Here is a 21,047-nt window from a genome sequence, read left to right as displayed (position 1 = left end):
CTACCAACTGTACAAAGCATCGCGCATTAATTTCTTTGCGTTACGCTTGTAAATTGACGGGAGGTGGAAAGGACAAAAATAAAATATCGATATGACGTTGAAATGACGCGAGCTTCGTCGGATTACTTCAATTTTTGGGGACCTGTAATCCGTATAGAAGCGGCTGCAAACTGTCGTTCCATCGCAAAAAATAGAGCCGTGATGGTGATTGACGCGTTGACAGACAACTTCATACGAAACTTCCTACATTTTTACATCGATCATTCAGATTGGAATTACTCGGCGCTACTCCGGATAAGTGCTCTTCGCTATCTCCTCGCAACATTGGAAAATCGAATATACGAATACGTCGAGACAATAACGAAAACAATTCGTCTCAATAATGCAGCCCCTGGAGTATCGGTATTATTTGATCGAAGAGAACGCTGCTCGTGAATCTTTGAAATTCGTGCAGTAGAATGCTTCTATTCCCCTTAGCGAGCGATCTCGTCGATTCGACGCACGGTTTTAAAGCAAGTATTCGTATTTTATTGTGTAAGCCTATATAAATATATCGGATATATCAAAATAGAACCCCAGCCCAGAATTGTGGAGTAGCCTCATGAAGTATGCGCAACGCTGAAACGATGTTTCGTCGGCTGATTTATCGCTCGAAGAATTCGTGACAAGGTTTCCTAGTTTCGAGAAGCCATTATTCAACGAGGAATCGGTGCATCTGCAGCGAACAACGTGTAATTCCTCAGAAACGAGGCGGATTCTCGAAGCGTCAGGTGGTTCCCAAACCGCACCTGATCGATAGAAACGAGGCCTAATGACAGGGCCGCCATTGATGGCCGTCCAATATCCGACTTACACGAGCCTCGGAACGCACGTGATCCAAGGTAATTGACGCCGTTCGTCATCTACGACCGAATCCGTTCCATTTCTCGCACGAATAACCAACCTCGCGACTGGGTTCGCGCATTCTTTCCACGCACGTGAAATATTCGCGACGTGTCGTCGAAAGTTCGCCGCACCGCGAAAGTTACCCGTGAGACTAGATTCGTTCGATGCTTGAAAGTTACCGCGAGCTTCTCTTTCTTATATATTCTCCAGGAATACAAAAGCTTGAAACTACAAACGCGATAACAAACTCTGCAATCGCGAAAGTAGCAGACGACTATCCAACACGACGAACCAAACTTCTCGGAAAACGTATTTAAATTAAAACAAAATAAATATAGAGGGATGCACCTGTGATACTTGGATCGCAGCAGCTTCCGCGACGCTTCGATCGAAACGAGGAAAAATATCTGGCTACAGTGGCGGGGCGAAATATTTATGAAAAGAAATCACGATTTAAATTAAGAACCGTAAAGGGCCGATCTTCGGCGGGAAGTAATTTGACGTCGACAGAAGCGAAAAGGAGCTCCCTATCATCCGAGCGAGCCGTTACCACTAAAGTGGCGTACTTGAGATATTCCTCGCACGTTTTTAAAGTGTCCCGTGTCAAAGAGTTCGCCGAGACTCCTCCGAGGAAGCAGCACGAATCGTCGTCCACTCCCCAGAGAGGATTTTCCTGAATTCGTTTCAACTGGATTTCCTATCCACCAGTCAGGTACACTTCAGCATAAGTACACACAGACGTACACATACGTACGAAGACAAGGAGTGTCACGCAGCCGGCACGAACGAAGTGTATCTTCGTGGAACAATATTTTCGTTTCCCTCTCGCGCGATCTGTGCCCGAACTGTTTGCAGGAATACGCTTTCGAAAGAGAAAACGTACACCGTGTATTATTACCGTCGAATCGGATTCCGTTCGGCCAGATTCGAATGAAACTAAAAACTCGTTTTCTCGCAGATAAGCTGCCGGATGTTTCTAAGGTTTCAAGGCGAAGACTGCCGTAGGAACTTTTTCTCGATGAAAACGTAACGGGGAATCTCTTCTCTACGCCGAGTGCTCGTAATTTCCTACCGAAGAGGACCGCGCAACCTTTCAACTGCAGCGTTAAACAATTAACGAAAACATTTCGCTCCCAGTGTGTAAATATTTTCTTCGGAGGTCGGACCGTATTTCTGCGCGATTGTGAGAATTTTTACGCTATCGGGATTGGATAAGCGAACAGGTTCGGGGAGGAAGGTTGGTACAGCGTAGGCGGAAGAGGGATGGTCGATGGGAGACAGAGAGAGCGAGAATCAGGAGGGTTGGTGATCGATTGCGTCGGTACATGCACAATAACAGGGGGATGGAGTCATGTATCCGGGCTAAACAGCCCATTTGCCCCGCACAATGGAAGCGACGTTGCTGTGGGCTCGACTTAATTACGTAGAGGCTGCCTTTGGCAGAGACCAGAGAGGTAAAGAGAGGCGAGAGGATACCTTATCGTAGGCAGCCTACACCTAAACTGCATTTAATAGACTTTCAAGAATGTAAAATTCACTGACAAATCGATACCTTCGATGGTAAATTAATTTGCGCGTTAACGGAACTCGAGTTTCCTAACTACCCTCGAAATGGACGAACAAGCTGGTTGAATACAAGGACTCGCTTCAATATAATGCATTTATCGAATGATTAAACTACGCTAAAACGCACTGCTACACGCTCTTAAAGCTCTTTAGCACCTACTCTAACTTGTCCCTCTTGGTTCTGCGACCCAATCCCCCCGCTACAATCCTAAGGGACTTTAATAGATTACTAAACGCGTTTGTCAATCAATTAAACTCTCTCGAAACCCTGTTTAAGGAGAATACTCGAATGATCGAGATCAGCTGATATGCAGTGCACGTAATATATCTTCGTGTATTTTCTATGATAAAAATTTAGCCCACATTTGCTCGCGAGAAGTTCGATCGCTTCCAACCATTTTATAAACCGTTATTTCCGATTCATCCAAGGTCTAAGAAACTAGTGTTTATCGCGATCGATCGCTATATAAATTCAGGCAGAAAGTATTGCTATAAAGTACGTATAAACTGCTCGCCAAGTTCGAGCGCTCTCAAGGACGCGCTTTCCTTATTTATCTATCGCATGCAACGGCTGGAGCATCTCGTAGCGGAGCAATAAGAGTTCCCCGCCAAACAAAACAGTTTTCCGATAGTTCCATTAGTGTGAAAACGAACAGAATTAGTGGAGCCTAGCCTTTAGCCTGGACACCATTGTTGAACGAGAATAAATTACGAATCTGCGTACAGTACTTACCGAAGTTCTCATAAAGTTCGCCGTTTCCAAGAGGCCACTGCATTAAACAGGGTATATCTGCAACAGAAAACGTAGTTTCGTTTAACATATTCAGATAGGGGAATCAACGAAGCATCGCAAGGTCAATTGGTTCCTAAATGGCATAGGCTAGGAGTATATTGTCGTTATCGTTTGTTCTCTAAGCGTTACAAACTGCAACGTTAGATAAGTGAAACACTCAGCGGTTAACAACGATAAATTAATAGAAGAAAGATAGCAAAGGTGTCGAAGATATATCACATGTACTGGTTGCATAAGTGCATGACAGTCCAGCGAATGAAGATAAGCGAGACTTACTTGCGAGTTGTAACACTTATGTGTATCGCTTAACTGACACATATATCAACGAATTGCGTTTGATTAGTTGAGTAGTTGCTGAGAATATAAGCTTAGAGGATCGTTAAGATTTTCTCCTCGTGCGAGTGAGGGAAAAATGACTTTGAGTTTGAGCCTCCTCGTCGGGGCACTGACCCTGATCACCGTCTACTTGATAAACAAGTACATCTATTGGAAGAGGCGTGGAATTCCAATAGTCATGGGATTAATACCGCCGTTTGGTCACTCGTTACCGGTAATAAGTATGAAGTCGAGTGTCTCAGAGTTACATCGCAAGATATACGAAGATACCAAGAATGTCAGCATGGTTGGGCTCTACCAAATGACGAGCCCCGCGCTTATGGTTTGCGAACCTCAGTTAGTGAAGGCTGTTTTGCAGACCAGCTTTCCAAAGTTTCACGAGAACGCATTAAAAATTAATCCCGAGGCGGATCCTTTATTATCCCATCACCCGTTCTTCAATTCCTGTGAGAAATGGTCGATCGGAAGAAAACGTTTAACCTACGCGTTTTCCAACATGAGATTGAAAATCCTTTTCGCGACTGTCAAAGATGTATGCAAGAAATTCGAGGACTTCATGGAGAGACGATTGAAGACCAGCGACAAGTACGAAACGGAACTGAAGACATTTTTCGCGAAATTCACCGGGGAGGTTGTGTCGACCGCTGGCCTGAACATTCGAAAATTTGAATAATCGTGTGCAATCTTTTCAAATAGAATTATAACTAATCCTTATTATTTTTAGTTTAACTTTTAAAAATTCTAGATATACTAGATTTATCAGATTTATTTGTTTACCTGTTTCAAACGTATCAGAATAACGCAACTCGATACTTATACTTATCTAATCTTATATACATGATATACGTATGTTTTCTTTTATGAAAAATAAATCAGAATAAGAAACATTACATATATATATAATTCACGCACGTGAACGTCAAACGCAAAGTCTGTCTGACGCGTCTCGGAACGTAGCGACTCGAACAGGTTCTCTGAGTGGTTTCTCGTGTTCACCATCGCCATGTACACATAACTAGGCGAACTGTACATGTATGGACGCATACATTTTACATTTTATACGTATATCTCATTGTCTGACTCGTCGGGTATGCGGAGACGCGACAAACTCGCGGAGGAACGACGAGCTCAAAAACGGTTCCGTTAAAAAACAGGAACGTGCGTCCGAAAATGCAACTGCGTTCGTTGTTAATTAAACGTTTGCGTTGGAAATTTTTTTCCTCGCGAGATAATCGTTTCGCGCTTTGAATGTTCAAATCGTTGTCTGAAAGAATCTGAGGGGTTAGCAAAATAATAAAAACCACATTCGCTTATATTATTTATACCCTCTATCGGTCCGCACAATAGAGGCTCTAATGTGTTTCCAAAGAGCGCTAAACCTTGACTCAATAGTTGAAACTTGTTCGAATCGCAACCCTGGATTATTCGTCTCACCACCGCCACCGCAGCTCGTATTTGCTCTTCACCCTAACGCGTATCTTCGACCTCCGACTCTTCACCCTCTTGTGGCCAGGATTGGTTCAAAGGCTCATCGAAACACTCTCTAGAATCTATCAGCCGAAACACCGCTCTCAGGAGATAGAGGCCGATTCCAACCAGGCAGCTTTCACGTAAATAAAGCTCCGGAGCTTAATACGTGACCATAATGGGGACGAAAATGCCTTTGAAACGCTTTCTATATAGAACAATGTTCGTCGGACCACCGAAGCGGCAACAACTCGATTATTTTCGAACTATTAAATTCTTTTTATCGATGCTCCTGCCCGTCGACGAGTGCGTTAAATCCCAAGTAAATAATAACGATCACAGGCCAGCGACTCTTGCTCGTGAACTTTGTTAAACCATCGAATGGAAATGAATCCGATGCTTAACGATTCATTAAACGATCAAACGACGATTGGATTTCCTGTCATCTAAATCATGGAACAGTGTTCGCGGTGAATTACACGAGAGACCCGAGTTTAACGTCGCCTCGACAAAGCACAAAGTGTCCCCGTCGCTTGAAGTCACTAGATACACAGTGTGTATCTCATCGCGTGGGACGCACTTCAGCGGCAGATCGAGGACGCAAGATCAATAAAAAGGGTTGAAACAAACGTGGCACCCTATTCTAGCCTGTTCCCGAGTTACGATTTCGATTTATTTCAAATCTCGTGGTTGTTTTCCGATTACGTTAATTTTACCGCGTAAAGGACCGTACTTTAAATCGAAACAAGAAAACGCAGGGAGGGCACACGTGTTCGCGGAAAGCGAAAACGTGTGACGTCTATCTGTAGAGAGGAGAGGACCAGCCGAAGAGCACGACCAGCAAGAGAAACGTAGTCGTGGGAAGGGGAGGAAGTGGGTGTTCGCGTCGTAGTGCATCTTTCTCTGATTTCCCGCGGGAGAAGTCACCTAGGTAGGTTTCTCCTCCGTATCGAGGCGCGGAAAGAGGATAAAGGACAGAGAAAGAGAAGGCGGATACAGCAGCAACGTGTGTCCTCGCGTAGCATGATTTATTTTATTGCTTTTCGAGAACCCAGCATAATTCCACCCCCGCCGGCCCTGCCGACAGTTATTTACCCCTCTCCTGAGCGCAGAAGGACGGACGGAACGGATCGAGGATCCCTAGGCACGGGATCAACAGGTACAGGACTGCTGCTATCCCTGAACCGAGTCAAGACAGGGAACCCGCCATCCCCTAGCAGTATAAAAATATCATGCGCGATATTGGGGGCGTAAATTTGATCGCGACGACGAAACTGCGCGGCGGAGTAACGAAAATTTTGTAAAAATATTAGCCAAAGGTGGAATGACATCGCGGAGCGAGTGACGCTCGCGAACGGGAGAAGCGCGAGGAAGCTTGATTTAATTAAAACGGACGATGACAACGACGATGCAGTAAATTGAAAATTACGGAGCAAACTAATCCTCTTAAATGGAATATTACTAGGAGAACATGGCACCGAGATAAACGCGACGAATTCGATTGTTTTTGACTAAAGCTACGGCAATAAATTCATCCTCTTTAATGGACGCTCGGAACATGCTGGTATTGACGTTTAAATCCCATCAGGCACGTCCTCTTCTCCGACCTCGCACCTTCCCCCCTCCGCCAAAACGATTTGCTTTCATTCTGTATTAACGAATCGCCAATAGGTCCGATAGCTTAAATTGATTGCGAATCGGTACGACGGAAGCCATGAACTCTAATCAAGAGTAATCAGAAAGTGGGAAAAAATTAATACCTCCTCGAAACTTTGAAGCACCTTCCGTTAAGGAAAGATTCAAATTATAACGACGTCTGTTACCACGCAACCTTTTTAAACGCTCTGCAGGTGCGGTAAATAAATTCTTCGGCTACCTTAACCCGACTTTTGGCGTCTGCTTTCGTTCTCGTTCCCAAGCATTGTATTTCTCTGGTCGTGTTCGACGATATTAGCGTCATGGTTGGAAGGATACCCGGAAGAACGTCAACCGAGAGCGTAATATACTTGCTCGAAGCCTTTTCCGAATGCACGTCGCCGAGGGTTGCAGGGGGTTGGCGGTAACGGAATGGAGAAAGGGGGATAGCAGCGGGGTCGTTCCAGGAAATTTCACGGAGTGGCGCAATAACGTTTCTTATGCCACGTTTCCGGAGTGGCGTGCCGTTGGGGGAGGTGGGCAGCTTGCAAATACTCACCGCGTGCGCGAGGAAGAATGAGAGTGCAATAGAGAGGGTGAAAATAGCAGGGAAAAGGGAGGAGATGCAGTCACTCTCTGGCATGCAATTAGGAGCTAGGCATCGTCCTGAAAAAGGATCCCCCTCTTTCGGTGTTTCTGCTGGGATCCTCTTTCTCTTTTCACCCCCAGTGCCCTTCCGCCCCGACTTCCCTTTAGCTTTCTCCTTCTGGAGTTCGTTCGATTATATACGTACACGGATTTCCTCCTTCGCGCGTTTTCCTATAATCCACGTCGGCGCCTCTCGACGCACACGCCGCGGATAACGACTCCGGAAAATATCGGCTCGACGATTGGTCGATTTTTCCCGCTGATATCGAAAAACCGTGATTCCCGATACAACAGACCCGGGGATATTAAATGTGAATCGCGTTAACTCGATAACGAGCGTCGCGCGATTTAATATAATGGCTCGAACCTACCACGAAGCTACAAAAATGGGGTACAAGTTGGGAGATTGTTTTGCGAAGTATGCACGTATCAATGATGCGACCTTTTCCTCGTTTTATTTCATTTCAACCATTGGGGGTCGGAAAAGTTCGATTATCGGTATTTTCTCGGCCCTCAAGATGATGTCCACCGTCGATAAGAGGATTGCGAAAGCTTTCAGTCGATCGCTGGAGATGTTGATTTTGGGAAATTTCATTTCTGCGTATAACCCGATTTATAGCGGAAATTTTTGAGATTGGGCCGCCGCGAATAAAAAAGGAATGTACCAAACGAGAACTGGTAGGAGAGTGGAGTGTGCAAAAAAAAAACACAAAAAGGTTTGAAACATTGCTGCCGTACCCGGGCGAAGGGGGTGAAGCAGATAGTGCCATTCAGTGCTACCAACGGATGATTCCCGCGGGAAACTGGAGGGTAAACACTAACGCCAATCCTGTTTTTTCCCCGCTCCCTTCCATTCTCTCTCTCTCTCTCTCTTTCTTTCTCCGTCCGCCTATCTGTTTCTCGTTTTTTATTCGCTTTTCTGGTTCTGGCAGCCTCCCACCACGCGACGACGCGTAATAACGATAATAAATCGTCTCTGAGTGATTTAGAGGTTCATTTAGCTGGCGAAACTTTTGCGAGAGCACGGGTTACGGTGGCAGATTATAGAGAATAAGTCATTTTCGTTCGAGTCAATCCGTGAATTAGGGACACCCGACATCCGCAGCGTGACGATTCTCTCGCAAATTACTCGGCTCTTCGTTCGTCGAAAACTTCCCCGTCTGGTCTGAACGTTGAAAAATTGCGCACCGCTAGGAAAATTGCATTGGGTTGGCGCATAATTCGCCGTGTCTCTTTCTTTTCTCAAAATAAAATTAAAAAAAAAAAAAAAAAACGGCGAATTACACACCAATTAAATGCTATGTATATATATATTTGGACTCCCCGACTGTGCTATCTCGGTTCAGCCAAGTATCCTTGCCCTGAAAAGGATTTCTTGGGCGTGCGTTGTGTATTACTTTGAGAGTGCCGCATTCAGAACTTTGGTATGAAAAAGGACAACGAAAGTAATATTATAGGGAAAACCTCTCGAGTGATCCCTTTTAGAAGAAAATTGCGTTTAAAATAAATTGCCACGAACTTATGCATCGACCCCGATAGCTTTCAGTGGAAAGTAGGCTAGCTTCGTTCGGTTTGTACGCGAAACAATGACCACGCGATGGAACACGTCGCGTCAAAAGAGCCAACAAATAGCGTCAGTTAATAAAATATCGATCACACGACCGACCGTCCGAGCGAAAGTAAAACGAATCTTCCGCGCAATAATGAACCGAAATAGATACAGTTCGAGCGGCAATAAAATCCTGTCGGTACCGTGAAACTGCCGACAAAAGTAGCTCGTTGATATAAGGCACGGGCTTCTATTACCCGGAAATTAACGAAAGCCATGCACGTACGGTCGTCGGTACGTGTAGCGAGTGAACAGAAGCTGCTTTCGGGACGAGTTCCTATTTCTTCCTCCTCCCTTGGGTCATTCAATTCGAGCAAACGCGAAAACAATGGCTTTAATCTTGGTCAGTCACAATGCACGACTCGCTGCTGTTTCCTAGTCGATAAAACGGCCACCATCCGTTGGCCAGTATCGAGAAATACCTCGAGAACACAGTGGTCCGTTCGCGCGCCGCGGAGAACGAAATTCCGACGCCCAGCGATTATCATCTACCCTAAATAATTCCCCTTGATCACGGTGGCTCGACGCGTGCTTTTAAATTCAATTCGAGACCGTTCGACGACCGGTGGATTATTTTTCCCCTTGATATTCTAGACTAATAATAAAGAAACTGTTTCAGTGATTAAACAAAAATATATCGGAGATTGCCCCATCGTTTATCGAACTCGATTTAACCCCAAAGCAAACACACACGCACAGCTGGTCCTCCCTGCCTTATTTGCCGTGTCCCCGGTCCGCTAATAAATGAATCGATCGATTGTTCGTCGTACGTGCGAAACGGGACCCGTTGAGGGCGATTTTGTTGCGCCTGATTTTGAGTTCCCGTAGGTTCGCCGCGTGCGCGAAGCGAGTGGACACGCGGAGTTTGCTCCGACGCCGAAGAGAGGAAGGAAAAGGCAGTGGAGGCACGTCTCCCGGTATCTTTACGACCTCCCAGGGACATAAAGTGGTGTTATCCCTCTGTAGCTGGTCTCTAGCAAAGATGGTGCACGCACACCCACGCAACGTGACAGCGTCGCGGACTTACGAATCAACACACGTGTACAGCGTCACACCGATTGGGGACGCGACCCTTTCTGCCAGTTAGTCTCACCGAGATACCGGGATAGCGATAGGACATCAGCCTTTAAGCATCACCCTTGAACCGGTGGACGGTACAAACCTCAATATTGTCCGGAGAAAGGAGAATAAGCTGGCTCCTGTTACAATAGAACCTTTCCTGAATGGAGGTGTCGAAATTGTTGAATGCATGGAACAGCTTTAGGGTTCAAAGTTGCTCAACAAGAGACGGTGAAAATTCATGAGCGTCTTTTGTATAGGAATGGATACTCGTTGGCGAATAACGGGGTACCGGGGAATTGTTTCTGTTCGCTAGCAAAGTTCCTCGACGCGCATTATGCATATGCATGCCTGCGTCCGCGAGGTGCCGGCCATTCGAGGGCGTAACAGGTGTACTCCCTCCCCTATGCGAGACACGATCTTCATTTCCGGTCAATCTAACCAGAATATTAGAGGTACGTTATCCAAACCGTCGAGTAATCTCTTGACAAAGCACTAGGACAGAGAATATTGGGTTAATCCTCGCGCTAGTTCTCGACACGAGCTGCGCAGGAGATCGTATAAATAACCGAGTAACTCCTTTCGCGAAAGATGAAATTCCAACGAAATCAGATTTCTAATACGAACGCTACGTTGGTGTATCTCATCGAAGGAACAGGCAACCTTTGTAGCTTTTTTCCAGAATGCTATCCCCCTTAAGAAATAGAAGCACCAAAGCTCGCGCGTAGACTCGACAGAGCATTTCCCGACTTTAAAACTTTTACACTCCGCACATGGAACACGACGGACCAAGGTATTTTATACGTCTGACAGCTGTCGATGGCGCGGTTCCCATCATCCAGTTTGTATTACTCCCGGCCATAAAGTTACGCCGTAGATCGATCTCTCTTTTACCGTTACCCAGAAGAGAATCATAAAATAAAATCCACGAGACCTGACGTTTCTGAATTTTCGAAACAGTCGGGAGCTCCGGTAGCGAAACGCTACCGTGAACAGCGGCGCCTTATACTATAAACGAAGAACTACCCTCGCGAAAATTTATGTTTCTGGAACTCGTTGCGATTACTAATACCGCAAGCGAATTATCGTTTCAGTTACGGGGTGATCTAACACAGGTGGATCCAAAACTGGTAATAGAATTTTGAATAGACTTTAGCGACTTAATATTTCCGAACACGAAAAGTTGAGAATAAAAATAAATTAAATAAATAATCGTGAGGTATTTTTCTATATTTTAATATTGTAGTATCCGCGCCTCCCATACCCAACAATAAGGAGTCAAAACAAGAACACGAAACGTAAGGTACGGGATTGGTCGCGTAGGTAAAGCGGTCGACTGTGGATCCGAGGATCGCGGGTTCGAATCCCCGTGCTTTATTTTTCGTTTAGACTCCTACAATATCTATCGATTGGAACAATTAAAACTTAATATCTCGTTTCGCGTTAGATACGTCTCTCGCGTAATTTGTTTCTACGGCTACCGAATAAAATCAGATTCAATTCGAAAATGTTCTCGAATTGCTATTTCTTTGGGCCGCCAAATTCCATTTCACGAATTGACAAGAATCCATTTTGCGCGACTGTCCCTGGAACGGGAGGTTCCTTTTGTCGTTCCTCTTATCATCTACGCGCATTTTCCTCCCCTCGTCGTTTCTCTTGTTCCTCTCGCTCTTAACACGCGAGAAGCAAAGAATAAAAAAGAGAAGCATCGTCTGCCTAGGTGTTCCGCGTCTCCCGGGTGAGATAAGATCCGTGAAAAAAGGAGGCGAAGAGGCAGTAAAGAGAAAGGAGGAAAAAAGGTCGCGAGACGTCGCTACGAAGCTCGCGAATGGAAATTGAATTTCCAGGTCGAAAGTTCTCGGGAGACTCCCTCTGTTACTTGGCCCGCTGTAATACAACGTAAAGAGGTTTCTGTAAACCATCGTTGCGTAGACAAAGTCCAGGACTAAGTTGATGGAGAGAGTTGCGAGCCGAGTTCCACGTCGAAATTAGTATCATCCGCGTTGAGGAAGATCAGTTTACCCCAACCAGTCGAGTAATTTCATTACGATTACGATTCTTGTCGTACCACATGTCGTTCCATTTTTCCTCGTGTCATTTTCCTTTTACGACGACGGTAATATCTCAGATTTTAATTATTCAAGGAATTTATAATTCCATTAGAATTTTCCGTCTACCTATAATGGCTGCGCGCCTTATCCGGCCAAATTTGTTAGCTTCGGTATTTCGTGCCGTTACTTTAAACCGTCTTTTCACTGCAATTTTCTCGTGAGGCTCGCTGCCCACGAATTGCAAACTCTTGCCGTGATGCAGGCACATTCAACGGCTAAATTGCACGCTACCAGGGTGCAATACGTAATTACAGACGCGTTAAAATAAATATTTCACTCGGCTCCGTCTTGGCCCTTTGCGTATAGCGTTAGACCAACGAAAGGCATTTATTTTCTCTTCCTCTGCTTCCAGTGAAAGATAAATGAAGTCTTCGCTAATCTTCCAAGTATTTTCTTCTTCTCGTTCCCGTTGAATATTTTAACCGAATCCGTCGAGTACACGGTCCACGTTGTTATACTTCATCGACTTTCGTAAATCATCGGTCCATTATTGAATTCGATAGGGGCGCCGCGGCAAGTTCATAAATCCAGCGCCATAGGCTCGGTTACTATCTAAGCGAGAGTCTCCGGAGTAGCCGTAGTATCAGAATTAAGTGTAAACCTATAGATTCGAGGATCCCTTTCGGAATCCTTATGGGGCCGTTATCGAAGGAAACGACGCTGAGAACCAAGCGGCGTTCTGGTCAATAGCAGTTACCGTTTCACGTGAGACTAACACGCAAATATTGATTACAGATAGTCCTTGGCGAAAACGTCGCGAATAAGCTCGAGTATGCATTGCAGGCATTAACTTCAAACCGGTAATAACGAAACTAGAAGTGCGCCATGAATATGTAAACTCGCCGCGATACGACCGTTTCTTTTGGAATAAAAAACTTTGTTCCTTTACGCGCAATACTCTTCGCGACGCGACATCCTGTTGAAACAGGTATGAAATTTCGTTGGAACTTTCCCTGGGCTCGGATCCTTGAACAAATCGCGAGTTACGATAAAATGGCCGGAATAGGGATTAGGATTCGGATCCATTTACGATACTGTTTTGCGTGCAAAGAAACGAAAACGAAGAAACAGTAATATCGAGGAAATATTATTTTCGTGGTACGTGATCTTCGATTCGATTAAATGCACGCGAAGAAAGAAAAGAATTTCCCAGGTAACCCTAAAATTTTTCTTCCCTCCTAACTGATCGTCTCGAACATCCAGACACGCCCTTCATCGACCGTTCCTTTCGCGAATTAAGCTTGGAATAAGGTGGATCCGAAGGCAAGTAGGGTGAGAAAGTCAAGGGCAAGGGCGTGGGCGTGAAACGAAGTAAAAAGAGAGAATGTACGAGGGACTGGAACTGGAACACATTTTTCTAGACGTCGAAATAAGGAAGAAATATGAATATTTCTTCCGTTGCAGCTATCGTATCTCCTGTTTGTTCCGCGACAAATTTTTCCTACGTCACGGGTCTACAAACTCGTTTTGCGGAGGACCAAACGCATATAAAATGAAGATGGTAGCAATACCATACAAAATGTATAGATGGGTCCCTGAAAATATTTTTAAGCTTGTAAATAAAAAGACATAATCTCGGATTAAATTTCGTATAAAGCGATATTGGAGAACGACTGACAATGCTGAGCTGTGCGCAAGAGGGTGTAAAGTAAGACCGAGCAGAGGGTGTTAACGCTTTACCTGCTGCTTCACCTCTTTCTGCGAGGGGAAAGGCTTCCTACAGCGCTTCGCTAAAGAAATAAGCCTCTAAATTTTACGAATTCCGAGAAGCTGAGTCTCGTAACGGTCACCATAAATTCAACCCGCCAGCCCTTAGTCGTGCCAGAGCCGTGTAACATAATCAGCTCTAGAGCTCTATTTAGCTATCATCGAATGAAAAGACGAATAAAATATATATATATATACATATATACTTGGATTTATGCTAATTGAAGAAAACGATCACGGTATGAACATGGTTATGTAGTATCCGCGCCTCCCATACCCAACAATAAGGAGTCAAATAAGAACACGAAACGTAGGGTACGGGATTGGTCTTGTAGGTAAAGCGGTCGACTGTGGATCCGAGGATCGTGACTTCGAAACCCCGTGCCTTATTTTTCGTTTAGACTCCTACAGTTATAAAAGTGCATTTACAATATCAACTTGTAATCCGAACAATTGAACTAGAGACTAACGACAAATTCAATCATTCCGTAAATACATCAACGACAACGAACAGTTAGATTAATTCCATTAAACTGAGAAATACGGCGAAAGCACCGAAAAGAAAATCCTCGATACAAATCCGAAACGAAACTTTGCCTGTCCAGAACTCGAGCGCGACAGAAACTTCAGCAATTACGATGTCGAAAACCCAATTAACATTGTCGTAACGTCGCGTATTTTCAATAGAGAACACGGGGGGAACTTTCCACAAAGGAGTATATATTCTATACATAACGGAATCAAAGTTAAACAGTAAGAAGGAAGTGGTCCGTAGACGTTGGAGAAGTTAAAAATGCCGAGCAGGGGTTTTGCGACTGGTACGGTAAATGAATTGAAATATCGTTTCACGAATTTCAGCGGTATCGCCAAAATTGCTGAATTCGAAGGCGGGCGAGGAAGAAAGTCTGGAAAGCTGCGCAAGCATTGCGAGCTAAACTTTATAGTTTCCTCTTAATTAGAACACAGTAGACGGGTGTACAGCACAGGGATCTTCTCATTCGTGACCCGCATACGGCGTTTGAAAATTTCCCCGTGGACTCGACGGTGAAAGGACGTCGGATCACGTGTCATCAAACGACAAACGGGATGGAAGAACCAGGCAAAGGAAAACGAATCGCACGCGTAATCGAATCATTCTTAAGATGTTTTGTTTTCGTTAATAGCCGCTACCAAAAATCCTCTGTCGGGACGCGAGCGTATTTAACTCCATCCTCTGGAGGGTAATGTCTTAATTGGATTATAGGAAGTCCATTTACCGTCGGTGTGTGCGCCGGGACAGAGAAAACACGAGGGAAAAAGGCAACGAACGAAAAGAGGAATTTCGCTCGTCGAACTTATAAACGATCGGGCTCGGCGCGTCCCGATTTCATTTCACGAGCCGTCGCACATCCCCGACGTTTCTTCCTCCTCCTCTCATAATTGTCATAACTTCCTGCATTTCCTCGCCCTTTTATATCGCCCGATCGTTCGTCTTTCTCTTTCACACCTCGTTCGCTCTTCGCGCTCGCAGAAGTAGGCAGAAACGATCCTCTCTTCCGGCACGACCGCCGCGGAGGAAGACATTAGACGTGAATTACCGAGGCGTGTCAAAAACTGATAAAGTATTCCCGAAGAAGCAATATTAGCAAAGGCGTCCCCTGGCAATAATTCTTGTCCCGCGAGCGAATGTTTAACCACCGGACCGGCTGAATTATCGCGCCCTTATTTCATTAGGGCTGAACGTTCGACGGATTTTGTTAGCAAGCGGGGTGCTCTATTTTTCACGAGGACTAAAAAAAAAGAAGCGAGGTCTACGAAATGGATCCATTACTCGAATAAAATTTTACTCGTCTCTCCGGTGGAAATTCGACGTGTTCCTAGCTCGATTTCGAGCGAGAGGGCCCGGGCGAATGAGATTTTTGAAGAACGTCGTGGCTACGAAAGTTAAACGGAGAAATTTCGTAGACGTCCACCGACCGGTCTCGCTCAGAGGGACGAAGTTACGAATTTAAGGAAACATTAGGCTCCCTTCGTGACGGGGCGAAAGGTTCGCTCGGTTAAGGGGATGATGCCGGGTTAAGGTCAGACCGAGCGACCGATTCAGGATCGTCTTGGCCTGTAACGGATCGTCAAGGGATCCAGGAAGATGTCGTCGAAGGAAACCAAGAGAGACGGGAGCCGAGGTAGAAAGAGGAGAGAGCGAGTGAGAGAGCAGAGTATTGACGTTGTGCCCGCTTTTAAATATTGCATCCAAGTCACGTTCAGGACCGTATCCTCTCCACCCCCAACTCTGGAGCCCGGTGCCCCCACCAACAACCTCGAGTCAACCCCCTTCCCCTTTTTCCAACCCCACCAGCCAAGCGGCTGGGCCGAACGTCGCATAACTACCGCAAGGTTTCCAGGGAGACAAAGGAAAAGCCTGGAGGAAAGAAGACAGGACGCGAGGACTCGGGAACTCGTGCGAGCGAGACGAGAGGCCAGGAACAAGGGTGGAGGTTTGAAGGAAGAAAAAACATCCGTGGCCAGTCTCTTTTACCCCGCGATGCGGCGTAAAAAAAAAAAGAAGATTGAAGAACGAAGGGCGGGAACGAAAAAAATAATGCACCAAAAGCGACTCTGTCGTTTGTACGGGAGGACACGTTCGACGCTTCGGGAGAATGGAAACGAGAGCATGAAAGAGCGAAAGAGGTCCACTGAGCCGAGATGCGAAACTCTGGTTGCATATCCATCCCTTTGTCGCTCTTCTACCCTTTTATCGACGCCCCGATCGTCGTTGCAGTAATTTTCTAAACGATTTATTTAATCTCCGGACGTGTTGCTTCGTGGGGAAATTCATGGGTAATATGGAATTTTCGACAAGCTGTAACGCGACGTTTTACGAGTGTAAGGACCGATCGAGTGGAATGAAAAATGAACAACGTTCGCGTGTCACGGCGATGATTTAAGTTCGCGGGAGAAGTATGCGCACTTCTCTATGAAAAACACACGACAAAGCAGGTAAGATGAGTCGACAGTGAAATGGGTTAACCTTAAAACCCGTGACAAGATTTCTCAACATTCCAAGAAATCGATTCGAAGTTTTTGCTAAAGGACGTGTATAGATAAGAGCAGAATTAAAAAGAATTTCGAGTACAAATTCGTCCTTATCGGTACGCGGCCTTTATTTTATTCTTTCGTGGAAGGTCTCGGCCGTACAACTGCAGGCACTTCCGAGTATCGACCTGCCGCAATGAAAATATATAAAATTCTAGTTCCTACGTCGAGGCCCAAGAGCCTACGACTCGAGTCTGTTAAATCGAGCGTGTCCTTAGAATCGGAGACAGATTATCTTATCGACTATCGAGGCGAATTAACCGTGTCAAGGATAAAAACGGAAAATTACACCGATGCCCTCTATACGGGGTGAGTCTAGAAGGGTGTCGTAAAATTTACGAGCTACGTCTCGGATGTAAGAATAAAACCCTGAAGAATATATATGTTCGCGAAACATTTGGTCCATTTGTAGGCCGATAGCTCTCGTTAAATTATATAAATCGTCTACGTTAAAGACATTAAATTAACATAGGTGGGGCAACCTCGTTTTTATAATTATTTCCACATCGATACACAATTTGTAGAAATTACAAAAACGTATGAATGCTCAGTATTCGATGGCAAACTAACCGACAGTGTTTGAACACGTGAAACAGGCATTGAAGGTGTATTGACGCGCGCGTGACTAACAATGGAGGTCACTTTGAACAAACTGCTATGACGTAAATTTCGAATAAAAGTGGCTATTTATTTACAACAAACAATTAGCGATCGCATGGGATCGAGAACATTCTATCTGCTTTCTGGAGTTGGATTAAATTGGAAATTTCGCGATGCCCTTTGAGATTTCATCTACGCGGAAACTCTTTATTCTTTTAAAGGTAAACTAGGTTTTTATCCTTCCAACGTACGCGATATAAAAATAGCAAGACTGCCTTAGGGCACGTTAAAGTCGAGCCTTCTTTCCAACGCTCTTCGCCTCTTCATGATTCCGTAAGCAAAATATTAAAATGCAGTACGGCAGTCGTTCATCATTTGAAATAAATTTCAGCACAAATTCACGCAAGAGTGAAGACCAATGTTAACAACGCATTTGAATAACGTTGGAACAGAAGGACATTTCGAGTAATATGTACACGGGAGAGGAGATAAAGTCACTCGGTAAAATAAGGATTGCGTTGCTGTGACCGTGGTAACGTTTGCTTTTAAACGGTGATAACGTGTGACACATATGTGATTAGTCGTCAATATAGAGGAGAGAAGGCTTTCTCCAGCGAGTAAGAACGAATTGGAAAAGAAAATGATCGTAGAACACGAGCAGTGTAACTGTCACGTATACTCTATCATCGATGAATAAAATTATCGGTAATTTGGCTACTTTATCGTCGTTTCGTTCGCAGAATTAAGCGAGCATAAAGAATTTTATGCGGTTTGACTTTAAAAATTTCGCGCGACATTGTCGGACGGCACGCGAACGGACCTATAGAATGAGTCAGTTTAAAGGGAACAGCATTCAAACGACCCGGGAACACGAAAGGTTGACAGCGATTAAAAAGGGACAAGGGACACAGCGAATAATTTTAAATAATTCGAACAGAAGAAAAATAATATTCGCTTACCCTATATACGAATCTGGAGTATTTCCCTCGCTGGATATTCGAAACAATTAGGCTCCGCGTCAGCTGGTTCTTCCTTGTTCACCGTTGGACCATTCACCTCGAACGGGCACAGATAACAAGGAAAAAACGAGCACGAAAAGGAGGAGCGAAAAAGAAGACGCGCGGCACTATGTTACACTGTACGAACGAAGGGAGCGACGCGCAGCAGCGCCAAGGACGAGGTTAGAAACGCCGAAATGCCTCGCGATGAGCACGGAGCGTAACGTCTAGTTCGCCTCGAGGGCGTCGCGGCGCTGCCGGGCGACGATGCGACCGCGTTCCTACGATCCTTCCACGAATGTGTCCCCCGTTTCGATGCCTTTCTCCCGCGCAAACGCTATTGGCCACCCCTCCGGATTCTCCCCACTATTCGTCCAGTCCAGGTATGTTGGTTTCTCGATTAACGTGCTGTTTTGCTAATTTCCACGATTATCCTCCCTATAACAACTATCGAAACGATCGTCCGAAATTTCTGCTTCTCACACTCGCTCGCATACGAAATAGTACTTGGTTAACAACGAAAAACTATAGTACACAAAGGACGCGTCCTCTTCTCGCTAAATTTACACTTTTTCGTTTCATATAATTTTATTATAATTCATATCTTCATCAATGTCAAAAATACACGATTGAACACACTTGAACATAACCTTAATTTTTGTTCGACGAACGTACTTCTAAGTAGATACGGAATTATTCACAGCGTTTGATATAAATTCGATAGTTAAATGTTAACTTACAAATTCGCTGTTTGAAGTTGCCACCGATGCATGTTTGAACCGTATGGTTCCCTAGTCACGCACAGCACCATTATTATTAATTGGTTGGAAAATTATTCACGACAGTAGTAGAGAAACTAATGTTCTTAAAAATTGTTAATTTAATTATTACATCGTTCTGATGTTTCAGATTAATATTTCTTTGTAACGTTTTAAATCTATGGAATATATTGAGTGTGTCAATGACTTCGGTGACAGCGTTGCAAGCAATGGCAGTTACGCGGCACGAAGTTACAATGTAACAAGAGTACTGCTACTTTCGTCTTCATTTATTCGCTGTTTAAACCGTGACAAGTGAGCTGGTAAGTCTTGGAATGATCCAATAGTTTACGTGTTTTTGTATACGATGGAAAGGGTCTTGAACATAACGTATATCATCGTAGAACGAGCTTCAACCACGGTACTGAAACATTCGACGAGGTCACGCACGAGTTAGAAGCTGAATGTTTACATCGGCGATCGAGGCACGCATCGAAGCTTTGGAAATATACACACTTCGGGCAAGCAACGTTCTCGGAACCTGTAATCGATGAAGTCATGGGTGAGTAATTTGAAATAATATGATATAAAAATGAATTCATCGTATCAATCGCCGCGATTTGATCTCATCTCGCGTGCAAAGATAGTTGTCATAGGGCAACCCAGGTGTCGCCATTATCGGGCGACAATTAAACGAATTTTTGACAGAAAAACAAAGTGATACGATGCAATTTACGACGATCAGAAAATTGAAAACCTAACGTATTCAGTGGCGAAACACTCTCCTAAATAATCGAAAATTCGTTAACGATTATGATAGACAATAGAAATAGGTTAAATAATCGATTTTCGTTAGAATATCTTTTACGTTGCTCTGAGACATGTAATCATTGTCTCTGAGCTGAACAATTTTTTTCTCAAGCTGTTTTTGTGTTGCCAAAAAGAAAGAGGGACACGTTGGGGGTGATAAAGATAGATGTCCCAGTGTGTATTTAATATATTTCGTACCGAAAGTACAGTAGGAAGATGGAATAGACCATATATTATCTCATATGCTGACGTCTTCTCTATTTTCTTCCCCGTTTCGGATAAAATATCGCGTCCTGCGCGAGGCATTTACAGATATTCGGCGATTCCAGACCTGTTAATTATTCGTAGCGCCAGGTCAGACCGGGACGATTACCCGTCTAGCTGTGAAAAAAAGTACAATTTCCCAAGTAATTTTGCGTACTGCGGGCACCGGCGCCCGTTTATTTATTAAAACACTCAGTGGCATGGACCTCTTTAAATCACGCGCATCCCTCGAGTATCCCTGTCCCTCTAATATTTATTAATCTCATTCCAGCTGACCGCTCTTGGCACGAATACACACCCCGCATTGGGTGTTCCTTCCTCTGAAATCAGTCGTTGCAACATTAAACGTAGTTGATCGATGATCGAACATAGAACGCGTCGCCTTTAACCCCACGTTGCATAATATGTCCGATCGAAAGCACAACAAAAATAGTTCCCGTAAATGTCGTTGAAGGCATTTTACGATACAATCTCGGGCGTGTATTTTTAGTATGTTCATATTCGCGTCAAAAATTAGCTCTTTCCATTATTAAATCGTAATATTGTAACCTTTCTCGGGAATCTGTTCCTAATATAATCATCGGATAGTTGCTAACATAAACAGTTTCATCACCGCGTACCAGAGTTAACAAAATTTTCTGTTTAATTCGAATCAGGCCACGGGCCACGTTGAATGATTCAACGGGCCATGGGTTGCCCGTTCCTGGCCCTGAACACCGCGAGCATCGA

General features: G+C 44.6%; 2 protein-coding genes across 4 annotated transcripts in view; one reads left to right on the top strand and one right to left on the bottom strand.

Annotated features, from left to right (window-relative positions):
• The window catches only part of LOC128887474 (protein Fe65 homolog), a 132,749-nt gene extending 113,946 nt beyond the window's left edge, over positions 1 to 18,803 (bottom strand). For 2 of the 3 annotated variants that reach the window (XM_054143416.1, XM_054143419.1), the window contains exons 1-2: positions 18,448 to 18,803; positions 3,185 to 3,241 (exon numbers count right to left, since the gene is read on the bottom strand). The gene's annotated coding sequence lies outside the window, so the exon portion shown is untranslated. The remainder of the gene's footprint in view (positions 1 to 3,184; positions 3,242 to 18,447) is intronic. The other variant, XM_054143418.1, reaches the window with a different exon arrangement.
• LOC128887723 (cytochrome P450 6g1-like) lies at positions 3,657 to 4,253 on the top strand. The gene has a single exon (XM_054143924.1). The coding sequence runs from the start codon at positions 3,657 to 3,659 to the stop codon at positions 4,251 to 4,253; it is 597 nt and encodes a 198-aa protein (XP_053999899.1).
• Positions 18,804 to 21,047: the final 2,244 nt, after the last annotated feature.

The sequence above is a fragment of the Hylaeus anthracinus genome, unplaced genomic scaffold, assembly GCF_026225885.1.
Source record: "Hylaeus anthracinus isolate JK02 unplaced genomic scaffold, UHH_iyHylAnth1.0_haploid 11989, whole genome shotgun sequence".
NCBI classification, from domain to species: domain Eukaryota; kingdom Metazoa; phylum Arthropoda; class Insecta; order Hymenoptera; family Colletidae; genus Hylaeus; species Hylaeus anthracinus.
The sequence above is the reverse complement of the archived record's forward strand: the minus strand, read 5'-3'. Positions and strand labels throughout refer to the sequence as shown.